A 27334-nucleotide genomic window follows, 5' to 3' on the forward strand; every position below is an offset into this window, starting at 1 on the left:
TCCATTGTGTATATGTACCACAGCTTTCTTTATCCATTCATCTGCTGATGGACATCTAGGTTGCTTCCATGTCCTGGCTATTGTAAAGAGAACTGCAATGAACATTGGGGCACACACGTTTCTTTCAATTCTGGTTTCCTTGGTGTGTATGCCCAGTAGTGGGATTGCTGCATTGTATGGCAGTTCTATTTCCAGTTTTTTAAGGAATCTCCTTACTGTTCTCCAAAGTGGCTGTACTAATTTGCATTCCCACCAACAGTGTAAGAGGGTTCCCTTTTCTCCACACCCTCTCCAACATTGATTGCTTGTAGACTTTTGGATCGCAGCCATTCTGACTGGCATGAAATGATACCTCATTGTGGTTTTGATTTGCATTTCTCTGATAATGAGTGATGTTGAGCATCTTTTCATGTGTTTGTTAGCCATCTATATGTCTTCTTTGGAGAAATGTCTGTTTAGGTCTTTGACCCATTTTTTGACTGGGTCATTGATTTTTCTGGAATTGAGCTGCAGGAGTTGCTTATATATTTTTGAAATTAATTCTTTGTCAGTTGCTTCACTTGCTTTTATTTTCTCTCATTCTGGAGGCTGTCTTTTCACCTTGCTTATAGTTTCCTTTGTTATGCAGAAGCTTTTCATTTTAATTAGGTCCCATTTGTTTATTTTTGCTTTTATTTCCATATTCTGGGAGGTGGGTCATAGAGGATCCTGCTGTGACGTGTGTCAGAGAGTGTTTTGCCTATGTCCTCCTCTAGGAGTTTTATAGTTTCTGGTCTTACATTTAGATCTTAATCCATTTTGAGTTTATTTTTGTGTATGGTGTTAGAAAGTGTTCTAGTTTCCTTCTTTTACAAGCGGTAGACCAGATTTCCCAGCACCACTTGTTAAAGAAATTGTCTTTTTTTCCATTGTATATTCTTGTCTACTTTGTCAAAGATAAGGTGTCCATAGGTGCATGGATTTATCTCTGGGCTTTCTATTTTGTTCCATTGATCATACTTAAGTATTTTTTTTCCCCATGAGACCTTTTTATTTGAAGCCTTTATCACAGTGTTATAGTTAGGACTGATATTACTTAATGTGGTTTTAGGTAAGAGGTATTTTCAAAGTGTATTTTACTTTCTTAATGTCCTTAGTCTTTGAAACAGCCCTACAACATAGATACTATGTTTATTTCCATTATACATATGGAAAACTTGAGCTATAGAAAATTTTAGCAACAACAAAGAATTTGAACCCAAATGTCTTATTCCAAAATCTATATTATTATTCAATGTATTATACTGTCTTATTTCTCTGTATTTAGATCTTGAGCTTATTTCATGTTTCAACAAGCATGTTAAAGTTTACTGAAGTGTATTATAAGGTCTTCACTTATACCTTTGCATGTAACTACATATACAGATTTCCCTGGTGGCTCAGACAGTAAAGCATCTGTCTACAATGCGGGAGACCTGGGTTCAATCCCTGGGTTGGGAAGATCCCCTGGAGAAGGAATTGGCAATTCACTCCAGTACTAACACCTGAAAATACATATATGAGGGGTAGGAAGTGCTTCTTTGGAATGCCTACTAAGACCACACCTCATACCTACCTTTCATGTCAGTGTATGTGTCTCTCTAACCATAAGAATAGTATTGGTTTCTAATTTTCAGATATAGCTGCCAGGCCGAGGAGTTGATATCCACAAAATCAATTTGTTCGCATGGTTCTGCTTTAAGCTGCAATCTGACTCATGATATGTGGGTGTCTCTTTTTCATGTTCTCACTTATTGGATGCAGAAGACAATTCCAGGCTTACTCTGATACTACCTGAAGTCAAGCCACCTTGTTCTGTACTGCCACCACTTCTTATTTAGAATAGGAACTCTGGAACTTGTGGCAAAGTATTATGGAAAAATGAATGAGAATTACTTATATAGTGATAACTAAAGTTTCTCACTTGAAGAAATTGATGGAATGTCCATGTTAAGTGAAGTATTATTTTTTCAACCAGCCAAGCCTTCTGATTCTCACTCTGGCTTTACTACTGAGATCAAATGCTAGACTGAAGACAGTTCTGCTTCAAGGTCAGGAAAGGAGTTCCAAGGGAGTCCAATGCACTATGCTAACCTGCTGGAATAACAATTCCTAAAATCAAACCACGGGAAAAAATCAACGAAGCCTAAAATTTTTGTTTTGTTTAGAGTAGGGTGAATGTGAGAGATGGACTGTGAAGAAAGCTGAGCACCGAAGAATTGATGCTTTTGAACTGTGGTGTTGGAGAAGACTCTTGAGAGTTCCTTGGACTAGGAGATCCAACCAGTCCATTCTAAAGGAGATCGGTCCTGGGTGTTCTTTGGTAGGAATGATGCTAAAGCTGAAACTCCAGTACTTTGGCCACCTCATGCAAAGGGCTGACTCTATGAAAAGACCCTGATGCTGGAAGGGATTGGAGGCAGGAGGAGAAGGGGACGACAGAGGATGAGATGGCTGGATGGCATCACTGACTCGATGGACGTGAGTCTGAGTGAACTCTGGGAGTTGGTGATGGACAGGGAGGCCTGGCCTGCTGCAGTTCATGGAGTCGCAAAGAGTTGGACACGACTGAGTGACTGAACTGAACTACAAACCAGTGTACTTAGAAAATGAACACTTAATTAACTAATCTTAGGAAAGTTAAATCAGAAAGCATAAAAATGTGAAGAAAAGAAAGTATTGAAAATGTGAAATTTTTAAAAAGTGATCAAAAGCAAAGATCAAGAAAGCAGAATTATGTTGTAATTGATTACAATCCTTTTACCCAGTAATTTTATATTAAATTGTACAGCCTGGATAAATGATCTAAAAATGTACCAAGAACAAAATGAAAGCATAGGTAGCATATTTCTACTTAAAACTTAGTATCAGTATCTATTCATAGAGGAATATGTAAATAAAATCAATGCTATTAAAAAATACATAGTAAGGTTTCTAACTAAATTAACATGATCTAACTAAAATAGAAAATAGTGTGATTGGTTATAAAGCGAAAAATTGACATACTGTAATGTCAAAAAACATACGATAAAATTTGCCTGTGGAAAAATAGGAGAGATCTATTGGAACAGTGTTAAAGATGGTTTAAACTTTAATTTAACAAGCATTACCTTTGAGATTACTGCAGTGTTAAAATTCATTAATTCATGAGTTGTAGGAAGAAATATATTTATTACATTTTTACTTTAATTCTTTTAAAGTATGAAAGAGAAAATAATTTGTTAAAGATAGAAAATAATATGACAAGTTGGATGCTGCAAAACCCCATTGTATGGTCTAAGGAAATCTTATTGTAGAATCAGTTGAAAATCCTTGGTCATGCAGAAGTTGACTAATCATCGATTGATTGGATAACTTGAAAGTTAATCAGGAAGGCACTAGAAATAGATCATAGGTTTAGAATGAGAAGTCTTGGACTTGAGGATGGAGTATTTTATGATGAAGTGTAGACTGAGAGAACAGCCAGTGAAGTGATAAACAACAGCATGTATCACATAGATAGAAATGCTATATGTAATTTAACTACAATACCACCCTTATATTATGGGTCTGAGTATAGAGAGAAGTTCACTGAAATGACACTGATGGTATTAGTGAGAAAGAGTATTGAAATTTTATGTTTGTTTTGGCTACCAATTCTCTGAATCTTACATATTTGGCTGACCTTTCCACTTCAGCTACAAATTTAGTAATGATTTTATTTTGAACTGGACAGAGCATAGGCAATCAGCAGTCCTGGCCACATGCAGTATGAGTCAGTCATCCCCTGGTGATCACCTCTCTCCTTCCTTAGTTCATAGGTTGCCAAAGCCCATGAACTTGGCTTTTTTTAAGGGCACAAGAGAATGCAAGCTCCATAAGAACAGACGTTCATTTTATTTTGGTTCATTTATCATCCTTAATGATAAGAATCATGGATTCAGTGGACATGAACTTGGGCAAACTCTGGGAGATGGTGAGGGACAAGGAGGCCTGGCATGCTGCAGTCTATAGGGTCACAAAGAGTCAGACACAACTTGGTGACTGAACAACAACAATGATAAGAATGATTCAATACATACAATAAACATAAAATGAATGTAAATTAGGAGAATAAAAAAAATTAATGAGTGAGTGAATGGACACAGGCTACTGGGTCAAAGTCCCAGTTCCACATTTCTCTAATTAAAGAGCTAAAAACACACCATTTATACATTCTTCGCCTGGAAGAGAAATAGTTTCATGCTATCAAGAACAAAGTATGATGATATACAAATAGAGACCACAACAGCTTCCTTTCAAGTTAGCCTATTAACCTTTGAATTGAAGCTCCAATAAAGTTTCCACAAGTCCTAGAACCCATTAGTCAGCAGTTAGGAATAAATCAACTTGTGTTGCAATCTGGCAGCAATAGATCAGGACCAGGAGATATTTGTTAAAGCAAGAATATGCATATCTTCCTTGAGAGAACAAAATCCTTAATAAAACAATGTGGTAAGTGTCTTATTTTTTAATAAATGCATGGAGTACAGGCTCCCATATCTGTTTGGTCTTTATACCGTAAATGATGGGGTTGAGTGAGGGTGGGATAATCAAATAGAGGTTGGCAACAAGAATATGAATATAGCGAGGTATTTTGTGTCCAAATCTGTGGGTAAGGAAAGAGAAGACTGAGGGGATATAGAAAACACAGATGACCCCAATATGGGACCCACATGTGCTTAGGGCTTTTAGTCGTGCATCTTGGGATGGGAGACAGAAGACAGCCCAGAGAATATAAACATAGGAGATGCCAATAAGGACTAGGTTTAGGACAAAGAAGGAAACAACAAAAAGTCCATAGATACCATTAATTCGGATATTTCCACAGGACAGTTTTGCAATTCCCATGTGTTCACAGTAGGAATGAGGTATTATATAAGCCTGGCAAAATGGTAGGCGATAGACGAGATAGATCATGGGAAGCGTAAGCAGAACTGGACGAATTACAATGCACATGCTGATGCCCATGAGCACCCGGGATGTCAAAATGGTCATGTAGCGGAGTGGAGCACAGATCGCCACATAACGGTCAAAGGCCATCGCCAGCAAGACTTCAGCTTCCATGCCAGTAAAAGCATGGATCAGGAACATCTGGGCCACACAAGCTCCAAAATTAATCTCGTGAGCATCAAACCAGAAGATACCCAGCATACGGGGTACTGAGGTTGTTGAAAGGGCCAAATCAATTGTTGAAAGGATGGCCAGGAAGTAGAACATGGGTTCCCGGAGGGTCTTCTCTGTCTTGATGACCAGCAGAATTGTGACATTTCCCAGTAAAGCCACAAGGTAAACAGAGCAGAAAGGCAGGGAGATCCAGGCATGGACCTCTTCCAGACCTGGGATTCCAATGAGGAAAAATGTGGTTGGGTGAAAAATGCTCCTATTGTGATAAAACATCCTTCCAAGTCACAGAGTAGAAGAAGTCGTCACTCCTAGAAGGAAGAAGAAAAAAAGAAATTTCAGTAAGAACTGGTTATGAAAATGATTAGCTTAGAGTTTCAATATATTGTGAAATGAAAAATTTTGCTTTGGAAGATCTATTAATTCTTCTTCATATTCTAAATCAAGCCATACTCGTTTGAATGGTCCAGTCTCAAAATATGTAATCCTTATAAACATTTAACCCTATTTTTTTTATCATCTAAGGTTTATCATCAAACCCTGGGCAAAATAGAAAACATAAATCATAGCATGAAGTATGGAATAATTTAATATTCTCTATATCTTTTTTGAAATCCCTACTGAAAAGGGACACATGAAAAGCCAAGGATACACATATGAGAATGCAGACATAACCCCAAAAGGGAGAGGCAGATGAGAAAGTAGTCATAGGCATGAATGCACACAACACTTCCATAATTAGAAAAGGAAGAATTTCTCTAAAGATTTATTTATCATTTTGACATACAGAAAATTCCAAGATCAAACAGTTTTCTGTAAAATGACAGAAGCAAAATATCAGAGATATATATTATCATAAGAAAAAAAATACAGACATTCTGAGATTCCTGCCCAAGAGCAGACTCAAGTGGACACATACCTCTGTACTTGAAAGATCCCTGAAAGAAAGATAATAATAAAAAGATAATAAACTTCTGTAGATTTTCACTGATGTCTCTATTTTCTCAGTCATTTCATTTAATAGTGGTTCATTTTCAATTGTTATGAATATATTGGTTTCTAGTGGTATGTGACAAATTCTGCATTCACTGTTCACTCTACATCAGCTCCTCTGAGAAAACCTGATAATTTTATCACTGCTTCAGAACTGGCATGTACTCTATTCACTCCTTCTGCCTGACTAAAACATTGGAAGTGTGGGTAGAGTACAGCCTAAAAGGCTTCAGGTTGTTATGGATCTGCAGAAGGTATTTTTGAGCATCACAAAAAATCTGAAACAACAAAATCTAACAGAAGAGAGACTTGCTTTTCATCATTGTCTAAAGGAAATAGAAGCAATTTTGCAATGCCTTCAAAATGATCAAGAAGCAATCAGGAGAAACCCCATAAACTCAAATAATAAAGATAAGACACTTTCTCTGGCTTCCCAACTTGAGGCAGAGTGCTTCAAGTTCATGATAAAGTAGCATTGCTGTTGCTACTGCTAAGTCGCTGCGATCATGTCGGACTCTGTGCGACCCCATAGATGGCAGCCCACCAGGCTCCCCCATCCCTGGAATTCTCCAGGCAAGAACACTGGAGTGGGTTGCCATTTCCTTCTCCAATGCACGAAAGTGAAAAGTGAAAGTGAAGTCGCTCAGTCGTGTCTGACTCTTAGCGACCCCATGGACTGCAGCCTACCAGGCTCCTCCCTCCATGGGATTCTCCAGGCAAGAGTACTGGAGTGGTTTTAACCTTAGTATAACTCCATATTTCCATGGGAAATATATCAGGTTGAATGAATAAAATAAATGTTGTATACATTCTGAAGTTGGTGTGTGTGTTTGTGAGATAAAGAAAAAAAGAAAGATGGAGAGATAGAGAACAGCTGTATTTTGCAATGCTCCTTTATGTGTGTGTGCGTGTGTGTGTGTGTTTTAAATGGAAACTTCCAGGTAATTGCCAGTGGCCCCTGTCAGGGTGCAGGTGAAGAGCAAAACTTCTAGACATTGTGATGCCTACTTTGGGTTCATCTCTATAAATAAATGCTCAATAACACGCCACTGTTCACCTCAGACTTTCATCCTGCTTCATAAAGGCATTTCATTCAATCCCTGTAACCTATTCCAGAAGCAGAAATTTTACTTTATCAACCAACTAAATAACCATTCTTGTAAGTAGATTTTAAATGCCTTTGATCTTTTATATATTTTTAAAGATACCCATCTCTATTTAAAAGCTGCAAGATTTCCCACCTGAAACAGATTACTGCATCAAGCATATCATATCAAAGTAGTAGTTCTCAGCCACGTTGGATGGATCGTGCCTCTTTCATTTGAGTTCAGTACACACCTAAATAAAAAGAAAATTCATGTGTGATGCTTCATTTTTCCTTAGAAAGAGAGACACATGATAAATATCAAACAGTAAAACTCTATGTCTGTTTTTTCATACAGTCGGGAAGGAGAAGTTTTATATTAAGGTTGTAGCTGTTTATAGGTTTGGGAAAAAATGAGTTAATTCAGCTTTCTCTTATAAATCGTGCTCTGAGATTAACTCCTCTGAGATTGCTGACAAAACCCTCAGACTATGATTTAGAAAAAGAGAAACCCAAGAGAAAGTAACATGGTTAGGGATTTATAGAAAGTTATGAATGTGGGACAAAAACACAGATATTATCATTTGTATATGCCATAGAGAGAAGTATTCATGTTCCTCTAGGGAAGATTCTGTAGTCAAATTCTATGGGTTGCTGTTTCTAGACAAAATGGCACCTAATTCATATTCTAAGTTCAAACATAATAAGCTAGCATTGGAGACTCCATTTTCAGCCTTAGCTCTCCCTGTCTCCCTTCACTGACCAGGTATCTCAGTTCATTGAAAGCTTAGCTTTAGGGGTCTTTGGACCCACTATCCTCTGTCCATGATTGTTCCCCTTTTACAGTTGTTCATATATATGTCGTAGAGGCCATAGAGACAAATGGTCAAAGTGGCCAACCCTGGGATTGATCTGACAGTTCAAATACTGGACTCCCATGTATGGCTATATCACCATGAGTGATTTACTAATTATCTCTATGTCTCAGTTTCCTCAACTGGAAAATTAGGGATGATAATTGGACCAAGAGCATAAGGCATTTTGAAGATAAATTAAGTACTAGATATCAGGCACTCAGTATAATTCCTGGCATATTTTAAGTGGTTAATTAAAATAAGATTTAGCTCACAGCACCACCTTTGTAAACACTGGACCTATGTAAACTATACTGAGAATCTCTTATGCCACCAGTCTGTAACATTTGGTGAAAGTTCTAATTTATTGTAACACTTATCCATTAGTGCTGAGTCAAATGTACACATAGTTCTTATTCTGACTGGAATGTATTTGAGTGCAAAAATTGAATCTCTTTAGGTTTAAGCAGATATCTTAGATAATACTTAAAACAGAGCATGATCAGGTTTAAGATATAAAGCATAGACTACAAAGAATGAAGTTAAATGTTTCTTTTGACTCTTGTCTTTCAGTTATATCACACAAATCTTAAAGTTAAATCTCTGGAAATATAAAACTTCATACATGATATGAAGTGCAAACATATATGTGTATCTGCATGTACATACTTAAATATATATATGTATATATATGTCTCTATATATATATTCTCAATCACTTTCATATACATATATTCAAATATGGCAATATCTTGGAAATCATGGGCATGTAACCAATAAGTTTAGTAAGAGTTAATTTCAGAACAAAAGCTGAGAAACATTAGGTAAGGTCATACACCTTTTCTCTGAGGTCTTTATCCCATTGTTCCAGTTAGGGTTACTTTTACTTAATGTGTTATTAAGAGATAGTAAGTAAAGATTTACTGAGCATGGCCCTGCCTATCAGAACAAGACCCAGTTTCCCCTACAGTCAGTCTCTCCTATCAGGAAGCTTCCATAAGCCTCTTATCCTTATCCTTCAGAGGGCAGATAGAATGAAAAACACAATCACAGAAAATGAATCAAACTGATCACATGGACCATAGCCTTACCTAACTCAATGAAACTATGATCCAAGATGCATAGGGCCACCCAAGACGAAAGGGCCATAGTGGAGAGTTCTGACACAATGTGATCCACTGGAGAAGGGAATGGCAAATCACTTCAGTATTCTTGCCTTCAGAACCCCATGAACAGTATGAAAAGGCAAAAAGATATGACACTGAAAGATGAACTCCCCAGGTTAGTGGTGCCCAAATGCTACTGGAGAAAAGTGTAGAAATAACTCCAGAAAAAATGAAGAGATGGAACCAAAACGAAAACAACACCCAGGTGTAAATGTGACTGATGGTGGGTGTAAAGTCCAGTGCTATAAATAACAATATTGTATAGTAACCTGGAATGTTAGGTCCATGGATCATGGTAAATAGAAAGTGGTCAAGCAGGAGATGGCAAGAGTGAACATTGACATTTTAGGAATCAGTGAACTAAAACGGATTGGAATGAGCAAACTTAATTCAGATGACCATTATATCTACTACTATGGGCAAGAATCCCTTAGAAGAAATGGAGTAGCCCTCATAATCAATAAAAGAGTATGAAATGCAGTACTTGGGTGCAATCTCAAAAAGGACAGAATGATCTCTGTTCATTTACAAGACAAATCATTAAATATCACAGTAATCCTAGTCTGTTTCCCAACAACTAATGCTTAAGAAACTGAAGTTGAACGTTTCTATGAAGACCTACAAGACCTTCTTGAACTAACACCAAAAGATGATGTCCTTTTCATCATAGGTGACTGGAATGTGAAAGTAGGAAGTCAAGAGATACCTGGATTGACAGGCAAGTTTGGCCTTGGAGTACAAAAAAGCAGGGCAAAGGCTAACAGAGATTTGCCAAGAGAACACACTGGTCATAGCAAACAACCACTTCCAACAACAAAAGAGAAAACTCTACGTATAGACATCACCAGATGGTCAATACCAAAATCAGATTGATTATATTCTTTACAGCAGAAGATGGAGAAGCACTATAAAGTCAACAAAAATAAGACTGGGAGGTGACTGTGCCACAGATCATGAATGCCTTATTCCCAAATTCAGACTTAAAGAAAATAGGGAAAACCACTAGACCATTCAGTTCAGTTCAGTTCAGTCACTCTGTCTTGTCTGACTCTTTGCGACCCCATGAACTACAGTATGCCAGGCCTCCCTGTCCATTACCAACTCCCGGAGTCCACCCAAACCCATGTCCATCGAGTAGATGATGCCATCCAACCATCTCATCCTCTGTCGTCCCCTTCTTCTCCTGCCCTCAATCTTTCCCAGCATGAGGGTCTTCTCCAATGAGTCAGCTATCCAAATCAGGTGGCCGAAGTATTGGAATTTCAGCCTCAACACAGTCCCTCCAATGAACACCCAGGACTGATCTCCTTTAGGATGTACTGGTTGGATCTCCTTGCAGTCCAAGGGACTTGCAAGAGTCTTCTCCAACACCACAGTTTAAAAGCATCAATCCTTCAGTGCTCAGACCATTCAGGTATGACCTAAATAAAATCCCTTATGATTATAGAGTGGAAGTGACAAATAGATTCAAGGGATTAGATCTGATAGACAGAGTTCCTGAAGAACTATGGACAAAGGTTTGTGACATTGTAGTGTAGGCAGTGATCAAGACATCAACAAGAAAAAGAAATGCAAAAAGGCAAAATGGTTGTCTGAGGAGGCCTTACAAATAGAAAAGAATGCAGAGATCCAAAGAATAGGAAGGAGAGATAAGAAAGCCTACCTCAATGATCAGTGCAAAGAAATAGAAGAGAACAATAGAACGGGAACAACTAGAGATCTCTTCAAGAAAATTAGAGATACCAAGGGGACATTTCATGCAAAGATGGGCTCAATAAAGGACAGAAATGGTAAGAACCTAACAAGCAGGAGATAATAAAAAGAGATGGCAAGAATACCAAGAAGAACTATACTAAAAAGATCTTCATGACCCAGATAACCACGATGCTGTGATCACCCACCTAAAGCCAGACATCCTTGAATGTGAAGTCAAGTGGACCTTAGGCAGCATCACTACGAACAAAGCTAGTGGAGGTGATGGAATTCCAGCTGAGTTATTACAAATCGTAAAAGACGATCTTGTGAAAGTGCTGCACTCAATATGCCAGCAAATTTGGAAAACTCAGCAGTGGCCACAGGACTGGAAAATGTCCACTTTCATTCCAATCCCAAAGAAAGGCAATGCCATAGAATGTTCAAACTACCACACAATTGCACTCATCTCACACAGTAGCAAAGTAATGCTTAAAATTCTCCAAGCCAGGCTTCAGCAATATGTGAACCATGAACTTCCTGATGTTCAAGCTGGATTTAGAAAAGGCAGAGAAAGCAGAGACCAAATTGTGAACACCTGTTGGAACATGGAAAAAGCAAGGGAATTCCAGAAAAACCATCTACTTATGCTTTATTGACTACGCCAAAGCCTCTGACTGTGTGGATCACAACAAACTGTGGAAAATTCTGAAAGAGATGGGAATACCAGACCACCTGACTTGCCTCCTGAGAAATCTGTATGCAGGTCAAGAAGCAACAGTTAGAACCAGACATGGAACAACAGACTGGTTCCAAATCAGGAAAGGAGTATGTCAAGGCTGTAATTTGTCACCTGATTATTTAACTTATATGCAGGGTACATCATGTGAAATGCTGGGCTGGATGAAGCACAGGCTGAAATCAAGATTGCCAGGAAAATATCAATAACCTGAGATATGCAGATGACACCACTCTTATGGCAGAAAGGGAAAAAGAACTAAAGAGACTCTTGATGAAAGTGAAAGAGGAAAGTGAAAAAGTTGGCTTAAAACTCAGCATTCAGAAAACTAAGTTAATGGCATCCAGTTCCATCACTTCATGGCAGATAGATGGGGAAACAGTGGAAGCAGTGACAGAGTTTTTTTTCGGGGGCTCCAAAATCACCGCAGATAGTGACAGCCACCATGAAATTAAAGGACACTTGCCCCTTGAAAGAAAAGTTATGACCAACCTACACAGCTTATTAAAAAGCAGAGACATTACTTTGCCAACAAACGTCCGTCTAGTCAAAGCTATGGTTTTTCCAGTATGGTTTTTCCAGTCATGTATGGATGTGAGAGTTGAACTATAAAGAAAATTGAGAGCCAAAGAATTGATGTTTTTGAACTGTGGTGTTGGAGAAGACTCTTGAGAGTGCCTTGGACAGCAAGGAGATCCAACCAGTCCATTGTAAAGGAGATCAATCCTGAGTATTCTTTGAAAGGACTGATGCCGAAGCTGAAACTCCAATACTTTGGCCACTTTATGTGAAGAACTGACTCATTTGAAAAGACCCTGATACTGGGAAAGATTGAAGGCAGGAAGAGACGGTGATGACAGAGGATGAGATGATTGGATGATATTACTGCCTTAAGGGACATGAGTTTGTATAGGCTCTGGGAGTTGGTGATGAACAGGGAAGTTCGACATGCTGCAGTCCATGGGGTCGCAAAGAGCTGGACTTGACAGCGACTGAACTGAACTGAACTGGATATTTCCACAGGATAGTTTTGCAGTTCCCATGTGTTCACAGTAGGTTTGAGGTATTATTATTATTGAAACTGGCAAAAGCGTAAGCAATAGATGACACAGACCATGGGAAGTGTAAGCAGGTTTGGACACATTACAATGTACAAACTGATGCCCACAACACCTTGGATGTCAAGATGGTCATGTGCTGGAGTGGAGCACAAATTGTCATACAGCAGTTAAAGGCCATCGCCACCAGGACTTGAGCCTCTATGCCAGTGAAAGCATGGATCAAGAACATCTAGGCCACACAAGCTCCAAACTTGATCTCATGAGCATTAAACCATATGATACCCAGCATATGGGGTCCTGAGGTTGTCAAAAGGGCCAAATCAATTGTTGAAAGGATGACCAGAAAGTAGAACATGGGCTTCCGGATTGTCTGGTCCATCTTGATAACCAGCAGAATTGTGACATTGTTCAGTAAAGCCAAAAGGTATACAGAGCAGATAGGCAGGGAGATCCAGCCATGGACCTCTTCTAGACCTGGGATTTCAATGAGGAAAAATGTGGTTGGGTGAAAAATGCTCCTATTGTGATAAAACATTCTTCCAAATCACAGATTAGGAGAAGTTGCCACTCCTAGAAGCAGGGGGAAAAAAAAGATTTAATAAGAACTGGTAATAAAAATGATCAGCTAAGTGCTTCAGTGCTAAGTGCTTCAGTACTAAGTGAAAATGGAAAGGTTTTCTATATGGAAGGACTTATGTGTTTGTTTCTTTTTTAAATTCTAGAGGAAGTCAATCTCATTTGAATGGACCAGGCTTAAAGAAGGCACATAATCTTTATACAGATTTAATCCTATTTTTTAACACAAAGGTTTTAGCATCAAATCCATGGCAGAACTATAAAACATAACATGAAGTATGGAATAATGTAGTATTTCCCATACCCTTTATGAAGTCCTTGTCTGAAGAGGGACATGTGAATAATCAAGGATACACTTGTGAAAATGCAGGCATAACCCAAAAGGAGATAGGCAGGTGAGAAAATAAAGTCAAAGGCATGAATGGACACACCTTCCATAATTAGAAAATGTGAAAATTCTCTAAAGATTCATTCATCCTTACTGACACAGAGAAGATTCCAACATCATACCTACTATCCAGTCAAAAAGACAGAAAAAAATTTAAGAAAAATATATTATCACAAACAAAGACAGAGGCATTCTCGCCTGCCCAAGAGCAGATATAGTCTGGTCACATACCTCTGTACTCAAAGGAGCCCAAAAAGAAAGATAATATTAAACCTGCATAGATTTTCATTGATATCTCTGTTTTCCCAAGGCCATTCTATTTCTTAGTGGCTCATTCCAGATTGTTATGATTGGGGTTGTTTATGGTGGTATGTGTCAATTCCTCATTAACTTCTCATTCTACATCAGTTCCACAGAAGAAACCTCCTATCACTGCTTCAGAAATAACATGCACTAGGTTAACTCCTCCTGATTAAGACACTGAAAATATGGGTTGAGAACACCCTAGAAGGCTTCAGGGTGTTAAGAATCTGCTGAAGGAATTTTTGTGCATCACAATACTGTCTGGAATAACAAAATTTAATAGGAAAAAAAGTTGCTTTCTGTCATTGTCTATAGGAAATGGAGAAGGGTATTGTTGCAATGCCTTAGAAATAATGAAGAAGCAATCAAGAGAAGCCCCATAATATAAAATAATAAAACAGATTGAATTTTTTCAGAGTCATCAACTCGAGGCAGTGTTGTTCAAGATTGGGATAAAATAGCACCTACCTCTGTTTTTACCTTTAGTATAACTCCATACTTCCCTATCTCCCAATATTTCCAATATCAGGTTGAAAAAATAAACTGAATGTTATATACATTCCCAAGTTGAGGTGTATGTGTGTGTGTGTGTGTGTGTGAGAGAGAGAGAGAGAGAGAGAGAGAGAGAAAAGAAAAGAGAGCTGTATTTTGCACGGCTATGAGGTACCATTTCAAGCCAGTCAGAATGGCTGCTATCCAAAAGTCTACAAGCAATAAATGCTGGAGAGGGTGTGGAGAAAAGGGAACTCTCTTACACTGTTGGGAATTAAAACTAGTACAGCCAGTATAGAGAACAGTGGGGAGATTCCTTAAAAATCTGGAAATAGAACTGCCTTATGACCCAGCAATCACTGCTGGGCAAACACACCGAGGAAACCAGAAATGAAAGAGACACATGTACCCCATTGCAGCACTGTTTATAATAGCCAGGACATGGAAGCAACCTAGATGTCCATCAGCAGATGAATGGATAAGAAAGCTGTGGTACATATACACAATGGAGTATTACTCAGCCATTAAAAAGAATACATTTGAATCAGTTCTAATGAGGTGGATGAAACTGGAGCCTATTATACAGAGTGAAGTAAGCCAGAAGGAAAAACACCAATACAGTATACTAACGCATATATATGGAATTTAGAAAGATGGTAACGATAACCCTGTATACGAGACAGCAAAAGAGACACTGATGTATAGAACAGTCTTATGGACTCTGTGGGAGAGGGAGAGGGTGGGAAGATTTGGGAGAATGGCATTGAAACATGTGAAATGTCATGTATGAAACGAGATGCCAGTCCAGGTTCAATGCACGATGCTGGATGCTTGGGGCTGGTGCACTGGGACGACCCAGAGGGATGGTATGGGGAGGGAGGAGGGAGGAGGGTTCAGGATGGGGAACACATGAAAAAAAAAATTACAGTACCCTGAAAAATAAAAAAAATAAATAAATAAAAAAAAAAAAAGAAAAGAAAACTGAAACTTCCAGGTAATTGCCAGTGGTCACTGTCAGGGTGCTGGCCAAGAGCAAGGCTGCTAGACCTTGTGATGCCTACTTGAGTTTGTCTCTGGAAATAAATGCTCAATATTAAGTCAGTGCTTACCTCAGACTTTCATCAAGCTTCCTTAATGCATTTCACTCAATCCCTTTAACCCTTTCCAGAAGCAGAAATTTTACTTTATCAACCAAATACATAACTGTTCTTATAAATAGATTTTAAATGCTTTTGATCTAGATATTTTTGAAGATACATAATCTCCATTTAAATGTTGCAAGATTTCCCACCTGAAATGGATTACTGCATCAAGCATATCATATCAAGGTATTAGCTCTCAGCCCCCATGAATAGATCATGCCTCTTTCATTTGAATTCAGTACACACCTAATTCAAAAGAAAAGCCATCCATGATGCTTCATTCTCCACAAGAAGTGAGACACAATAAATACCAAGCAGTAAAAATCTATGCCTATTTTTTCATACAGTCCAAAGAGAGAAGTTTTATATTAAGATTGTAGCTGCTTGTAGGTTTGGGAAAAAATGAGTTAATTCCACTTTCTCTTAGGAGAAGGCAATGGCTACCCACTCCAGTGTTCTTGCCTGGAGAATCCCAGGGATGGGGGAGCCTGGTGAGCTGCCCTCTATGGGGTCACACAGAGTCGGACACTACTGAAGTGACTTAGCAGCAGCAGCAGCAGCCACTTTCTCTTATAAATCGTGTCCTGGGATTAAATCCTCTGAAAGTGAAAGTGAAGTCGCTCAGTTGTGTCTGACTCTTTGCAACCCCATGGACTGTAGCCTACCAGGCTCCTCCATCCATGGGATTTTCCAGGCAAGAGTACTGGAGTGGGTTGCCATTTCCTTCTCCAGGAGAGCTTCCCAACCCAGGGATTGAACCCAGGTCTCCCGCATTGTAGGCAGATGCTTTACCATCTGAGCCGCCAGGGAACAAAACCCTCATACTATGATTTAGAAAAAGAGAAAGCCACGAGAAAGTAACATGGATAGGAATTTATAGAGAGAAAGTTATGAATGTGGGACAAAAACACAGATATTATCATTTGTATATGCCAAAGAGAGAAATATTCATGTCCTCTAAGGAAGATTTTGTGTTCAGTTCTGTGGGTTTCTGTTTTCTAGATAAAATCCATATTCTAAGTTAGAACATAATAACCTAGCATTGGAGACTCTGTTTTCAGCCTTAGCTCTCCTGTCTCCCTTCACTGACCAGGTATCTCAGTTCATTGAATGCTTAGCTTTAGGAATTCTAATCTGTCAGTCTTTGGACCCACTATCCTCTGTCCAAGATTGTTCCCCTTTTATAGTTATTCATATATACATATGACAGAGGTCATACAGATGAGTGGTAAAAATAGCCAACCCTGGAAATTATCTGACTCAATTCAAATACTAGATTCCCCACGTATGACTATAAAACTATGAATGATTTACTAATTACCTCTATATCTTTGTTTCCTCAACTGGAAAATTAGGGATAAGAGTAGTACCAACAGCATAGGGTATTTTGAAGATAAATTAAGTAGTGCATATAAGGCACTCAGTACAATACCTGGCATGTTTTAAGCAGTTAATTAAAGTAGAATTTAGCTCACAACACCACTTTTGTAAACCTTGGACCTATGTAAACTTCACTGAGAAATCTCTCAAGCCATCTAGTCTGTAACATTTGGTCTGAAATTCTCAATTATTGTAACATTTTTTCATGAGTTTTTAGTTTAATATTTACATAGTTCTTATTCTCAGTGAAATAAATTTATTGAGTGTGAAAAATTATATCTCATTACATTTAAGCTGACATCTTAGATAATACTTAAGCAAAAGTCTAACAAGGCTTAAGATACAAAGCATAGACTACAAAGTGTGAAGTTAAATGTTTCTTTTGACTCCTCTTTCCAGTTGTATCACACAAACCTTAAAGTTAAATCCCTGTTAACATAAAATTTAATACATCATATGAAGTGGAAATATATATGTATATATACATAAAAATGCATTTGCATGTGTGTATATATATATATATAGTGCATATATACACACACACATATATATTTTCTAAAACAATTGAAGATATATACATTTGAGCATGGCATTTTCTTGGAGATCTTGTGCATATAACTGATAAGTTCAGTTAGAGTGAATTTTAGAACATAAACTGAAAAAGGTTAGGCAAGATCATACCCCTTTTTCTGCTGTTTGGAAATGAGGAAGCATCTATTCCTGAGGAGTTGCTAGTTAGATGTCTTAGGACCAAGCCAAGAGCAAGCCTTAGAACCAAGATGAGTCACAGAATGTCAGCCCTGAAATATTGTAAGAAACTTATTCCCTGGTATCAAAAAATATCAGACCAACGTCTTGGTGACAGGGTACTCAAACCAACATTTGCACTTTGTCCAAGGGTGAGACAAAATTCCTGTTAATGTTTGAGTAAAGTTAAGTAAGATTAGTTTTTGTTTGTTTTATGTTTTATTTATAACCTAAAATGTTATACATTTTAGGTTATACACAACCACATTTTCACATTTTTTTTTTTTCCCCCATGAGACCTTCTTATCAGAGGCCCTTATCCCAATTGTCCCAGCTAGGTTTGCTTTTACTTAATGTGTTATTAAGTAAGTGAAAGTGAAAGTGAAAGCCACTCAGTCTTGTCCAACTCTTTGAGACCCCATGGACGTAGTCCATGGAATTCTTCAGTCCAGAATACTGGAGAGGGTAGCCTTTCCCTTCTCCAGGGAATCTTCCCAACCCAGGGATTGAACCCAGGTCTCCCACATTGCAGGCAGATTCTTTATCGGCTGAGCCTCAAGGGAAACCCAAGAATTCTGGAGTGGGTAGCCTATCCCTTCTCCAGTGGATCTTCCCAACTCAGGAACTGAACCGGGGTCTCCTGCATCACAGGCAGATTCTTTACCAGCTGGACTATGAGGGAAGCCTAAGAGGTATCTTCAAAGTGCATTTAATTTTGTTCATCTTTTTAGTCTTTGAAATAGCCCTATGATATAGATACTATGCTCATCTGCTTATACAGATGGAAAACTTGAACTGTGGAATATTTTTAGAAACAACAAAGGTAAAATTTGAACCCAAATGTCTGATTCCAAATCTGTGCTATTATTCAATATATTATAGTGGTGGTGGTGTTCAGTCACTAACTCCTGTCCAATTCTTGGTGACCCCATGGACTGTAACCCACCAGGCTCCTCTGTCCATGGGATTTCCCAGGCAATAATACTGGAATGGGTTGTCTCCTCCAGGGGATCTTTCTGACCCAGGGATCAAATTCGCTTATCTAGCTTGGTAGGTAGATTCTTTACCATTGAGCCACCAGGGAAGTCCCTTGATACATTATACTGCCTACATTTTCAGTTTTGAGATATTGAGCCTATCTCATGTTTCAACAAGCCTGTTAAAGTTTCCAGAATCATACTGTACAGTCTTCACTTACACATGAGCTTATAACTTCATACACACTTAAAAATACATGTATTGTGGTAGGCACTGATTGTTCTGAATGCCTTCCAAGGCACCTCAAGCCTACCTTCCATTTCAGCGAGTGGGTCTCTCTAACCATAAAAATTGGTTTCTAATTTTCAGAAATAGCTGGGAGGTTGAGGAGTTGGTATCCTCAGAATCAGTTAATCTTCATGGTTTTGCTTGAAGCTGCAATCTGACTCATGATGTGTGATAGTATCTCTTTTTCATGTTCTCATTTATTTGGTGCAGCAGACAATCACAGGCTTATTGTGATACTGCATGAATTCAAGCCACTTTGTTCTGTACTGCCACCACTTTTTCCAATTTAGAAGAGGAACAACAGAACCTATGGCAAAGTGTTATGGGAAAATGAATGGAGATTACTTCTGTAGAGAGAATTAAAAATCTCCCATTTGAAGACATTGATGAATATCCATATTAAGTGCAGTATTATTTTATCAACCAGCCAAGCCTTCTGATTCTCAATCTGGCTTTACTCCTGAGATCAAATGCTAGACTGGAGACAGCACTGCCAGGAGGTCAGAAAAGGAGTTCCAAGGAGTTAGATGCACTTTGTTAAGTCACTGGAATTGCAATTCCTAAAAGTCACACAACAGAAAAAAGCAAATAAGCCTGAATTTTTTGTTGTTCAGAGTAGTAAAGTAGTAAAGCTAGAATTTAGTGTGATTAGAAAGCAAACACTTCAGCAGTTAATGTTAGGAAACAAAGTTAAATTAGGGAAGCATGAAAGTTAGAGAAAAGAAATATTTGAAAATGTAAAGCTTAAAAAAGTGATCAAAAACAAAGGTCAGGAAAGCAGAATTATGTTCTAATTATTAACAGTCCTGCTGACCAACAATTCTATATTAAATTGTAAACCCTGGATAAATGATCTAAAAATTGTTCATAGAAATAAAAGAATATGCAACATATTTCTAGTTGGAAATTAATATGAATACCTATTAATCAATGGATAGGTAAATAAAATCAATGCTATAAAACAAAATATTTTAATCTAAATGAATTAATAACTAAAATAGTGTGACTGGTTGTAGAGCTAAAAATTTATGTACTGTGATGTCAGAAAAACACATGATAAATTTTGTCTCAAGAAAAATAGCAGAGAAGCTGTATTAAAGTGTTAAAGATGATTTAAAGAAACAGTTGATGATGTTAAACATCATCAGAAACATAACAGATGATGTTAAAGAAAGTGTTAAAGATGATTTCAAGTTTAATTCTGTATACATATTTATTAAGCTTTATCTCTGAGATGAGCGCAATGTTAAAAGTCATTAATGTGTGAATTGTAGAAACAAAGATATTTATTATATTTTTACTTTAGTTTTATTTGTTAAGAGACTGAAAAAGAAAATGATTCTTTGAAAATAAAGTAATGTAACAAGTTTGATGATGCAAAAGCTTATTGTTTGGTCTTGGAAAATCTTATTGAATCAATCAAAAGTCTTTGGTCATATAAAAAATTGACTAATCTTAGTGTATCTGATAATTTGTACATTAAAGTCAGTGAAGGCATTAGGGATAGATCATGGGTTTAGAAAGAGAGGTCTTGGATTTGAGGATGGAATATTTCAGGGTCAAGTGTAGATTGAGAGAACAAGGCAATAAAATGATAGAAAAAAGTCCAGCATGCATAGTGTAGACAGCAATGCTATATGTAATAAACCTCAAGACCACATTTACATTATGAGCTAGACTGCAAAGAAAAAAAATCACCTAAATGGCACTGATGACATTAGTGAGAAATTGTATTTAAATTTTATATTTGTTTTGGCTTCTCATTACACTGAGTGTTACATGTTTGGCAGACCTTTCCACTTCAGGATACAGAGTTGGTAATAATTTTTATTGAAACTATGAGCCTGGCTTTTTTTAAGGGTACAGCAGGATGCAAGCTTCATAAGAATAGATGTTCCTGTTCGTTGGGGTCATTGATTTATCCTTAGTGATAAGAATCATTGAAGACATACAATAAACACAAATGAGTACAAATTGAGTAAAACATGAATGAATGAATGAATGAGTGGACACAGGAAACAGGGTCAAAGTTCTAGCACCCCATTTCTCTAATTATAGAGCAATAAACACACAATTTAGTAAATCATCTCCAGAAAAGAAGAAATTTCACGTTATCAAGGACAATGTATGATAACATACAAATAGGGGTCACACAACTCACTTTCAGGACAGCTCATTAACCTTTGAACTAAAGTTCCAGTGAGTTTCCACAAGTTCTAAAATTCATTAGTCAGCAGTCAGGAACAAACCAACTTGTGTTGCAATCTGGCAGCAATAGGTCAGAACCAGGAGATACTTGTTAAGACAAGAACACACAAATTTTCCTAAAGAATCAAAATCCTTAGTAAAACAATACGGTAGGTGTTTTATTTTTTAATAACATATAAAAGACTCGCCCCCATATTTGTTTGGTCCTCATACCATAAATGATGGGGTTGAGCAATGGTGGGATAACCAAATAGAGGTTGGCAACAAGAATGTGAATATAGTGGGGTATGTTGTGTCCAAATCGGTGGCTGAGGAAAGAGAAGAGTGAGGGGATATAGAAAACACAGAGGACAGCAATATGGGAGGCACATGTGCTTAGGGCTTTTAGCTGTGCATCTTGGGATGGCAGACAGAAAACAACCCGGAGTATATAAACATAGGACATGCCAATAGGGACTGAGTTTAGGAGAAAAACAGAGACCACAAAGAGCCCATAAATACCATTGACACGGGTGTTTCCACAGGACAGTTTTGCAATTCCCATGTGCTCACAGTAGGAATGAGGTATTATTGCATGAGCCTGGCAAAAGGGTAGGTGGTAGATGAGATAGATCATGGGAAGTGTGAGCAAGACTGTAAAAATTACAATGTACAAAGTGATGCTCATGAGTACCCGGGATGTCAGGATGGCTGTGTAGTGGAGTGGAGCACAGATTGCCACGTAATAGTCAAAGGCCATTGCTACCAGGACCCCAGCCTCTATGCCAGTGAAAGCATGAATCAGGAATATCTGGGCCACACAAGCTCCAAAGTTGATCTCATGAGCATTAAACCAGAAGATACCCAGCATATGGGGTACTGAGGTTGTTGAAAGGGCCAATCAATTGTTGAAAAAATGGCCAGGAAGTCAAACATGGGCTCCCTGAGGGTCTGGTCCATCTTGATGACTAACAGAATTGTGACATTGCCCAGTAAAGCCACAAGGTAAACAGAGCAGAAAGGCAGGGAGATCCAGCCATGGACCTCTTCCAGACCTGGGATTCTAATGAGGAAAAATGTGATTGGATGAAAAGTGCTCCCATTGTGATATGTCATCGTGTCACTTGTCGAAGAAAGTGAATCTGGTTCTCTGGCTCCTGTCGACAGAAAAAGTGAAAGAGAGGGGGAGAGAGAGAGATCAGAGGGAGAATGATCTGTTTCATCAATTCCTAGCTCAGTGTGTCAGCACAGAGTTTATGTCATGTTTACTAGGTAAGTAGGCCTGTTACTGAATCACATGTATGGAGTCGTTCCCCCTAGCATTTAATATACCAGGTCAGAGTCATATTCAGTTTTTATTCTGCCTGCTGATTGAGCTCTAATTCCAAATGTGAAGGCTTACAGCAAGCTCAGTGCAGAGTGCCAATAATTAGACCATGCCATTCACTTTGAAAGAGAATTGGATGTGATTCTATTTGGGGAAATCCACTCTGGTAAGTGACTCTAGAAAAATCAAGACTACACAAAAGAAGAAGTTAATGCATTACAGAGGCATTCAAAAATGCCTTCAAGGGGTCCATAATGAAAATAAATTATAGATATAGGTGTATAGGAGCTTGTACAATTCAAGCCTGAATTCTTCTGATTCCCCATTATTCACATAGAGACGTACATGGAAAAATTCTGACCCAAGCCCAGTAGCCTCTCACAGATACCAAATCAGATCATAAAAGACACAGCTACATGTTCTCAGACAAATTACTGACTCCTTGAGATGCCTGGCCAGGAGCAGAGGCAACCATTGTTCATGAGTTACAGACTGCACAGAGTATCATTTGGAGAAGGGGAGTGTTTTCTAGTGTCATTTACACTCTTCTCTGTCCATAGCTTATCAGGTACTCTCAGAATAGCTGTTAATTTTACTTGAGTTAATTTTACCATTGCTGTTGAGCCAACACTTGCTTGGTTACTCCTCCTACCAGTTCAATACACTGGAAGTAGATAGAAAAATCTGAAAGCCTAAAAAGATCATTTTTGTACTAGAGGAGGTATTTTTGGTAGCTCTCTGGGATATCTGAGTCTCAATAGAGAAGAATCTACCTCGGCAGTGAACTAAAGATGTGGAGAAAGATACTAGAGAAATGCTTTCAAAATACAGCAGAATGTTGAACATCTTGTGATGTGTTTGTTGGCTATCTGTACGTCTGCCTTAGAGAAATGTCTATTTAGGACTTCTGCCCAATTTTTATTTGGGTTTTTTGTTTTGATATTGAGCTACAAGAATTGTTTACATATTTTGGAGATTAATCCTATGTCAGTTGCTTCATTTACAAATATTTTCTCCCATTCTTCACGCTGTCTTTTTGCTTTGTTTATGGTTTCCTTTGCTGTGCAAAAACTTTTCAGCTTAATTAGGTACCATTTGTTTATTTTTGTTTTTATTGTCATAACTCTAGAAGATAGGTCAAAAAAGATCTTGCTGTGATTTATCACAAAGAGTGTTCTGACTGTTTTCCTCTAAAAGTTTTTTAGCGCCCAGCCTTACATTTAAGTATTGAATCCATTTTGACTTTATTTTTGTATATGGTGTTCAGTTCAGTTCAGTCGCTCAGTCGTATCTGACTCTTTGCGACCCCATGAATCGCAGCACCCCAGGCCTCCCTGTCCATCACCAACTCCCAGAGTTTACCCAAACTCATGTCCATCAAGTTGGTGATGCCATCCAGCCATCTCATCCTCTGTTGTCCCCTTCCCCTCCTGCCCCCAATCCCTCCCAGCATCAGGGTCTTTTCCAATGAGTCAACTCTTCACATGAGGTGGCCAAAGTATTGGAGTTAGGGAGTCTCTAATTTCACTCTTTTTACATGTAGCTGCCCAATTTTCTCAACACCACTTATTGAAGAGACTATCTTTTCTCCACTGTGTATTCTTGCCTCCTTTGTTATAGGTTAGGTAACCATAGTTGTGTGGGTTTATCTCTGGGCTTTCTGGCCTGCTCCATCCATCTATATTTCTGTTTTTGTGCCAGTACCATACTATCGTGACTGAGAAATGCAAATCAAAACTACAATAAAATATCACCTCACACTGGTCAGAATGGGCCCCTGCCGGGGTCCAGCCCCGGCTGATCCAGGGTATTCGAAGGAGAGACGGCATAGGCGACCTATTTATTTAAATATTTATCAAAGATATAAAGAGTAATAGGATGAGGATAGCTCAGTGAGGAAATTTCAGTGAAGAAAAGAGGCTGAAATAAGGATAGCTCAGTGAGGAAATTTAGTGGAGAAAAGAGGCTGAATAATTCAGCCAGAAGGTGAGAGAAAGAACGACATGGGGAGACAAAGTTTCGGTGAACAAGGCCCACACTTTATTTTCCAAAGTAGTTTTTATACCTTAAGTTATGCATAGAGGATAATGGGGGAAGGGGTAGAGTCATGCAGCAAGCCAGGCTTTCTTCCTGCAAACTTATCATATGCAAAAGCTTAGGTGATTTGCATCATCTTCTGGCCCGGAGGCCTGTTAACATTTTAAGACCCTTTCTTCAGAAAACTTATTTTTCTCTAAAGGTAATTGGTCAGGAGCCACACTCCAAAAGCATTTAGATAAAGTTGCATTCCTACAGAGCAAAGGTGTGGTGGGCCATAACAAGAAAAAGAATTAACTCAAGGGTCCCAGGTTACAAACATTAAAGCTACTACTTACACCAATTATATTAATCAATACACTGCCAGGGACACAGCAGGTAAGGGATATGGAAACTTAGCAGCAAACATTGGCCCAACAAGTGAAAATCCCTTCACCAATACAATTTCTAATCAATCTTTTAACTAATCAAAAGAATCTGTGTTTAGACAGTTTAGAACATCTCCTTCCTTTTCACAGTTGGGAGGCTCTGAACAATCACATGTGGCTGGAAAAACCTATTCAGGCAGGCTAGAGGATTTCCAAAGGAGTTTGTAGGTTAAACACTGTCACACCCAGGAATTATTAACTGGAGCTGTAAGCTAACTCTTTTTTCAGAGAGAGGTAGTGGGGGACAGCCCCCCATAAAGTCAGAGGTGTAGGTGAAAGCACAAAGCAGAAAGTAGGCAGACTCTGGTTTTGGGGGTAGATGGGGGACTCCTGAGGCTCGATCCCGCCTTTGCGTATGCCAAGCCTCCTTCCTCATGACCTTTGTCATGGGTGGAGTTCCTCACACTGGCTCCCGGCAGTGATAGAATTCCAGTTGAGCTATTCCAGATCCTGAAAGATGATGCTGTGGAAAGTGCTGCACTCAATATGCAATATGCACTCAATATGCAATATGCTGGCTCCCGGCAGGCCCCATCAAAAAATTTACAAAAAATAATGCTTAACAGGGTGTGGAAAAAAGAGAACCTTCTTAAACTGTTAAAGTGGGAAGGAAATCCAAAAAAGAGGGGATATGTGTAAACATATGGCTCATTCACTTTGCTGTACAATAGGAACTGACACAGAAGTGTAAAACAACTACACTTTTAAAAAATAAAGCTACAGAATGAATCAAACCACTCAAAATACTCAAAATGAGGTAAAGAAAGTTGCCCCGGGGTTGTGTTACAGCAGTTGTAATTCAAAATAAGGCATAGAGATTCTTCCTTTTTGTCCTTGTCATTGTTTAACTTTATTACATTTTTAATTTATTCTCTTTTGATATAGAAAACATACCATGGTGAAAAAAACAAACTTTCCTTTTTTTGTGAATTCAGTCTAACAGAGACAGAACTATTGCTGCCGAGTGCACTGACTCTTGTTTGTGATCTATAAATACATAAGCAAACTGGGCAATTAAAATGCCACTGCCCAGTAGAAAAGTGATGGCCATGGCCAAGTCCAAGGCTATAGAGTCCCTGTTGCTTATTTTGTAGCAACTCTAGGAGTCCACCTTCAACAGTGGATCACCACTAGCTTCAATCCTTCCTACTGCCAGAGAAATATATCTTATATGTAGTGTGATTGACAAGATGATATTTCATGCCTTGGGTCTTTCTGAGCATTTTAAAGAATAAGCTTGAAAGTGAAAGTAAAGTCACTTAGTCATATCCAACTCTTTGTGACCCCATGGACTGTACACCACCAGGCTCCTCCATCCATAGAATTTTCTAAGCAAGAGTACTGGAGTGGGTTGCCATTTCCTTCTCCAAAGAATAAGCTTATCACCATTTAAAAACATATTATTTTTTCCTACCTAGTGCAGTCTGGCAACATGATCCATTCTCAGCCTGTTCTGCCCGTGTGTCTCTCCATTTACTAGAGAGATCTATTCACCAGAAATCAGCAGCTGATTCACCTTTTTCATTTGTGCAGGGGTCTTATTCACAGCATCAAGCGGCACAGTACTTACCCCTCACTCTGAAAAGGGCATGGAGGGCACATTTATATTAGAGGTTGAGTATTCAAGAGATATTTCTAAGAAAAGACCGAAACTTTGCACAGAGCTCTGGGACTGAGTCCCCAGGGACGGCTCACAAACTTCAAGATTCTACTCTAGAGGCCCAAAACTCCAAAGGATATAGAAGCAGACTGAAGTGTATGTAAATAAAAGTTAAAAAGTGGAGATAAAACAGTTAGTTCATCTATACTTGACATATGTGAAAATATATATATTATTGTATCTTCATGTGAATATATGGCCCAATTCTATGTGTTACCAACATTCTACACAGAGAATAAACTAATTTAATTTAAAATGTTTTAAAAAATATGAAAAGTTTTTTTTTTTTCTTTTGCTTTAGATTTTACTCTTTCTCTTCACTGATAGTTTGTTTCTTTCCAACCTCATAACTGAGAGAGTCAATTCCTAGGCAGGTTGGTAAGTCTGGGATACCCAAGGAAGAGATAGAGGTCTGGAGTTCTCAAGAAGGAGAAAGGGTAAACTTCTTTTATTTTTTATATTTTCCTCTCTGTCTCTCTGTAAGCCCAGAGCTAATGATTATACAACAAAACAACTCATCTTGCTCAAGGATATGTTTTTCCCTTAAGTTGAGTTAAGTTCAATTTAGTCGCTCAGTTGTGTCCGACTCTTTGCGACCCCATGAATCACAACACGCCAGGCCTCCCTGTCCATCACCAACTCCCGGAGTTCA

At 38.4% G+C, this 27334-nt stretch overlaps 2 protein-coding genes and 1 pseudogene across 2 annotated transcripts in view; 1 reads left to right on the forward strand and 2 right to left on the reverse strand.

Moving 5' to 3' along the window:
• Positions 1 to 27334, forward strand: part of LOC133226772 (olfactory receptor 51F1-like) — a 460311-nt gene that overhangs the window by 123746 nt on the left and 309231 nt on the right. The gene's annotated exons all lie outside the window — the stretch shown is intronic.
• LOC133261350 (olfactory receptor 52J3) lies at positions 4434 to 5536 on the reverse strand. The gene has a single exon (XM_061439842.1). The coding sequence runs from the start codon at positions 5434 to 5436 to the stop codon at positions 4501 to 4503; it is 936 nt and encodes a 311-aa protein (XP_061295826.1). The 5' UTR covers positions 5437 to 5536; the 3' UTR covers positions 4434 to 4500.
• Positions 21385 to 22514, reverse strand: LOC133261560 (olfactory receptor 52J3-like; annotated as a pseudogene).

The sequence above is a fragment of the Bos javanicus genome, chromosome 15, assembly GCF_032452875.1.
Source record: "Bos javanicus breed banteng chromosome 15, ARS-OSU_banteng_1.0, whole genome shotgun sequence".
NCBI lineage: Eukaryota > Metazoa > Chordata > Mammalia > Artiodactyla > Bovidae > Bos > Bos javanicus.

Excerpts from the sequence above, each read along its gene's own strand:
- LOC133261350 (XM_061439842.1), bottom strand. The coding sequence starts at position 5,436 with ATGTTTTATCACAATAGGAGCATTTTTCACCCAACCACATTTTTCCTC.